General features: G+C 43.0%; 1 protein-coding gene across 1 annotated transcript; it reads right to left on the bottom strand.

Moving 5' to 3' along the window:
- Positions 1 to 830: 830 nt before the first annotated feature.
- On the bottom strand, positions 831 to 5,535 carry LOC133473699 (gastrula zinc finger protein XlCGF57.1-like; the record flags this gene model as incomplete). The annotated part of the gene is made up of 2 exons (XM_061765290.1): positions 831 to 4,425; positions 5,402 to 5,535. Coding segments are annotated over 2 exons (1,618 nt in total), but the record flags the coding sequence as incomplete, so codon positions are not given.
- Between the last annotated feature and the right edge of the window lie 377 nt (positions 5,536 to 5,912).

Genomic DNA, 5,912 nt, shown 5'->3' on the forward strand with positions numbered 1-5,912 from the left:
TTGGAAAACCAGTTTCGCGCAAACGACTCTAAATCAGTCTGGCATGCATTCCGATCGCTGACCGATTACAGGCGACGATCCCCCCCAAGCTGAGAACAATAGCACACTAGCCAACGACTCGAAGACCTTCTACTGCAGATTTGAAAAGGACACTTTCACACCCGCGACCACAATCACACCTCTGACCCCTGCGTTAACCCTAACCACGAACAGGATGTGAGACGCATCTTCAAACAGCAAAAGATGAACAAAGCGGCAGGCCCGGACCACGTGTCCCCATCCTGCCTCAAAGTCTGCGCGGACCAGCTCGTTCCAGTCTTCACTCAGATCTTCAACAGATCACTGGAACTGTGCGAAGTTCCATCCTGTTTCAAACGCTCCACCATCATCCCAGTCCCCAAGAAACCTGCAATCTCGGGTCTGAATGACTAATTGACATCCGCGGTCATGAAGTCCTTTGAACGTCTCGTGCCGGACCACCTCAAGAGCGTCACAGGTCCCCCGCTGGACCCCCTGCGGTTTGCCTACCGAGCGAACAGATCTGCGGATGAGGCGGTCACCAGGGGACCGCGCTTCATCCTAGAACACCTCGACAGTGCAGGGACCTACGCGAGGATCCTGTTCGTGGACTTCAGCTCAGCGTTCAACACCATCATCCCTGAACTCCTTTCATCCAAGCTTCTCCAGCTCAGCGTCCCACCTGCCATCTGCCAGTGGATTTACAGCTTTCTGACGGGCAGGACACAGCAGGTCAGGAGGTCAGGCTGGGGGAGGCCGCAGCATCAGCACCGGGGCGCCCCAAGGTCGTGTCCTCTCTCCTCTCTCTGCACGAACGACTGCACCTCAGCGAACCCGACTGTCCATTTTTCACTATTACTATTATAACTTCAAAGGCACCCTCCAGGAAAATATAACGTAGAATATTTGTCAGTCTTTATTGGCCATTTCGACTTCAGGCCCAAGTTTGGACTTGGGCTATTTTTGGCTTTGTCTTGTCAGCATTTCTGGATGCTTTCCAAGGGGTGGAAGACAAAATGTATTTTATGTACAAGACAACTGAAGAAGGGTCTTTTATGAAGGATCATATATACCGTACACGTTACCGCCAAAAGTCAAAGTTTCTTGACAATCTATTTCTATCAATCGTTCGCTTATTTGATATTGGCATCACTAACACATTGATTTCGTCTTTTGGCACTCGGACTCATTTTCAACATTTGTCCACAGGAAGCCTTTAGAAATACAAAGACAACATGAAAGATAAACGTGTTAGGACAGAATACAAAGACGTAGATTTTTGCCAATATTACCTTGGCTATAAAACATGAACCCAAAAATGGGAAAAGCATTATCTATCATACACATTCATAGTAGAAGCCTGTCACTTGAAGATTATCTGAATCAATTCATAGTCTTTAATATCATTGCAATATCAGAAACCTGGCTGAACCAAGAGAAAGCATGTGAAATGGGATTGGATGATATGAATTATTAACAATAAAAAAAAAGGGTGGTGTTGCTCAATGTGGGTAGACCAGATTGAACACAGTACTGACACCATAAAAAGGGAATGGAAGGTTCAACTATTGAAAGATATGTTAGACACACAACTAATATAACAGTGAGCTGCATTTATTTAAAAAAAAAAAAAGAATATGTAGAGTATTCTAAAAAAGATCAAATCCATCCACCTTGTTGACAAAAATGAGAGATCGCTAATTTACTAACTTTTTGTCCAAATTGGTTGTGACCGAGCAAAAGAAATACCAGTGCCAAAATATATATATCTATATAAAATCCTGTTTATTAAAAGGTCTAAATGATAACTACTAGATATTGTAAAAAGTCAAAAAGAAAACAAATCCAGATTGTTTTGATATTGCTATTTGTGTATTCGTGAAAAGTATTCTCGGGCGACGAGTACAACCATTCCGATGAATCTGTAATCCAGTGGCGCGGTTGGGCCTATTTTAGGGTTGAGATGTTTTAAGTTTGAGGCCACCCCAAAACATTTGGTAAGACGTGCGAATGGTGAAGCCAAACTGATCACCGGCCCCCCCTAAACAATATTGCTCTTCGCAACATGCCCGGCCGACAATTCATTGGAGTCCGGTTTAATATAAATAAACCCCCATTAAATTGCAACAAAACAAAATGGATCATTTTGGGCACGAAACAAATCAGACCTCCGGTTAAAACCACTGTACATTCCGTTGAGATGGAAAAAGTATCTAATAATACATTTCTTGGCATGACTATCGATGCCGAGCCCGGTTGGAAGCCACGTAGAGACAATGTAAGGAAACAAAATGTCACCGACCGGAGCGACCTTCTGGAAAATCAACCGTGTTCCGTCGATGAAATCGTTGCATACGGCACACTTTACTGCTATAAGAATCATTCATTGATCGAAACATGCAATAGCACAAATAATGTACAATCAAATCATCCCCAAAATAATACTAATAATGTACGCAAGAATTAACTTCACCGCGGTATTAAAAATCGATTTGAAATCAGCGAGTCGGATGATCTAACCCTAACCCGTACTCTAAAAAAGGGGCACGAGACGTGTCTCTGTTACTTTCTGGAATGACGAGGACAATGACCTGAAAATGGGCGCTTTTTACAAGTATGTCTAAAACTAAAGTAGCGAAAAAATATATAATGCCGATAGAAACAAAATAACTTGGATTCATATTGTAACTTTCGGGACAAATTTCTGCAAAGCTTGCTTTTTGTTAGTTACAAAAAAATGTTTTAGTTTTCCAGTGCCAATTTAATTCCACTCTGTAAGATGTTGAAATTTGTGTTGGTGCTTTTGAGGATTTTTTTTTTTGCTGAACTATGTTTCTGTTTTGGAAAGCCATGGCGTCACCCTACGCCTTAATGGTAGGCTTCATCCTTGGTTGCTTTTCCGAAATGATTCCGTGAATGAAAGCTAATCAAATAACCCAGCATTTCCATGGAAAGCTTCTTGAGCACCACGATTCTCACCTGCACACTTGTGCGTCTCGGCCCGATCCTGACGAGAGAATCTTCGACCACAAACTGAGCAGGTAAAAGGTTTATCACCTGTGTGGGTTCTTGTGTGTGTTTTGAGGTTTCCCTCTCTGGAGAATCTTTGATCGCAAATTGAGCAAGCAAAAGGTTTCTCTCCAGTGTGTGCTTTTTTGTGTGACTTTAAGCTTCCCTTAATGGAGAATTGTTTACCACAAACTGAACAGGAAAAAGGTTTCTCACCGGTGTGGGTTCTTGTGTGTATTTTTAAGTCTCCCTTCCGAGAGAATCTTTTTCCACAATCTGGGCAGGCAAAACGTTTCTCACCAGTGTGGGTTAGTGTGTGTGTTTTTAAGATTCCATTTTGGGCAAATCTTTGACCACAAACTAAACAGGCAAACGGTTTCTCACCAGTGTGGGTTCTTGTGTGGATTTTTAAGTTTCCCTTCTGGGAGAATGTTTGGCCACAAATTGCGCAGGCAAAAGGTTTCTCACCAGTGTGGGTTCTTGTGTGACATTTTAAGCTCCTCTTTACAGAGAATCTTTGACCGCAAACTGAGCAGGCAAAAGGTTTCTCACCAGTGTGGGTTCTTGTGTGGCATTTTAAGTTACTCTTTACAGAGAATCTTTGACCACAAACTGAGCAGGCAAAAGGTTTCTCACCAGTATGGATTTTTGTGTGTTTTTTTAAGTCTCCCTTCCGAGAGAAACTTCGACCACAATCTGAACAGGCGAAAGGTTTCTCACCAGTGTGGGTTATTGTGTGGATTTTAAAGCTTTCCTTGCAAATGAATCTTTGACCGCAATCTGTGCACGGAAAAGGTTTCTCACCAGTGTGTTTTCTTGTGTGTGTTGTTAAGTTTCCCTTCTCAGAGAATCTTTGACCGCAATCGGAGCAGGCAAAAGGCTTCTCGCCAGTGTGTATTGTCATGTGTCGTTTCAAATTCCTCTTCGAAGCAAAAGTTTTCCCACACTGAGGACATCTCCATCGTTTGTTGTCAGTGTGACATGTCAGATCACCTTCCGACTGCTCAGCATCATCGTCAGTAGAGTGTGACCTGAGGTCGTCACTATCTGACAGTGGAGCTAAGTGGCCGTCTGCTGGTGATCCTCCACAGTGGTCTTCCCCATCGCCTTCGGTTGTCATGTGTTGACTTGAGCTGCTGCTTAGAGGCTCCGCCCCTCTGCTCTCCTCACTTTGACCTTCATATTCACTCTTCAAAGGGACACCAGTCCATGGCAACTTGGTGAAAAGCCCTTCCTCTTTTTCCTGTTTGATGTGGGGGGGCTCTTCTTCCTCCTCCTTGATGTGGAGGCGCTCTTCATCTTCCTCTTTTTTCACGTCAGAGGACTGCGACTCCACTTCCTCTTTAATGTGAGAAGGCTCTGGCGCCTGCGGCTCAGGACGAAGACCTTCACTGAGTTCTGCAAGACAAGATAAAAAAAAAAATAATAATACAAAATAATAACATGGTTTGGTATCATAAATTCTCATGTTGTGACTTTAATGTTACAATGGTTTATAATTATAAATAAGGTTATTTGGAGACCCAGATGAGTTAAAATTTATTGGAAAAAAAATAGGCAAGTCAATAACAACAAATGTGAAAAAGGGAAAAATAAAGTGCATAAAAACCAGTATGGCATTCGCAAATTCACGTATTAATGGGTTTTTGGGGAGCCAATCCTTTGTTATACACAAAGACTTCCCTGTTCACATTATGTGGCAAAAAACATGAAGTGTGAGATATTTTCATGTCAAAATACTGTGTACAGTAAGCATTATATTTATCGTATTGTAGCATCGCTTAAATTGAGACGACCGGAATTTCTCATGTATAATGCGTAAATTTCCCCCCCAAAAAATCTTTAAAAGTAAATTCTGCACATAATATACAGGTGCTGGTCATATAATTAGAATATCATGAAAAATTTCATTTATTTCAGGAATTTCATTCAAAAACGCAGAGATATATTTCAAATGTTTATTTCTTTTCATTTTGTTTATAACGAATAAAAATCCCAATTTCGGTATCTCAGAAAATTAGAACATTACTTAAGACCGATTACAAAAAAAATATTTCTAGAAATGTTGGCCAACTGCAAAGTATGAACATGAGAAGTCTGAGCATGTTCAGCACTCAATACTTAGTTGGGGCTCCTTTTGCCTGAATTACGGCATCAATGCGGCGTGGCATGGAGTCGATTAGTCTGTGGCACTGCTCAGATGTTATGAGAGCCCAGGTTGCTCTGATAGAGGCCTTCAGCTCTTCTGCATTCTTGGGTCTGGTGTATCGCATCTTCCTCTTCACGATACCCCACAGACTTTCCATGGGGTTGAGGTCAGGTGAGTTTGCTGGCCAATCAAGAACAGGGATAACATGGTCCTTAAACCAGGTACTGGGGGCTTTGGCACTGTGTGCAGGTGCCAAGTCCTGTTGGAAAATGAAATCTGCATCTCCATTAAGTTGGTCAGCAGGAGGAAGCATGACGTGGTCTAAAAGTTCCTGGTAGATGGCTGCGTTGACCTTGTACCTAAGGTAACAGAGTGGACCAACACCCCCACGAACATCTCACGTATGTATGCATGTATGTGTATATATATATATATATATATATATATATATATGTGTATATATATGTATATATCCATCCATCCATTCTCTACCGCTTATCCGGGTCGGGTCGCGGGGGCAGTAGCTTCAGCAGGGACGCCCAGACTACCCTCTCCCCAGCCACTTCATCCAGCTCTTCCGGGGGGATCCCGAGGCGTTCCCAGGCCAGCCGAAGGATGTAGTCTCTCCAGCGCGTCCTGGGTCGTCAGATGCCCCAGCCACCTCATCTGGCTCCTCTCAATGCGGAGGAGTAGCGGCTCTACTCTGAGATCCTCCCGGATGACCGAGCTTCTCACC

Source organism: Phyllopteryx taeniolatus, unplaced genomic scaffold (assembly GCF_024500385.1).
Source record: "Phyllopteryx taeniolatus isolate TA_2022b unplaced genomic scaffold, UOR_Ptae_1.2 contig_36, whole genome shotgun sequence".
In the NCBI taxonomy this organism is placed as follows: Eukaryota; Metazoa; Chordata; class Actinopteri; order Syngnathiformes; family Syngnathidae; genus Phyllopteryx; species Phyllopteryx taeniolatus.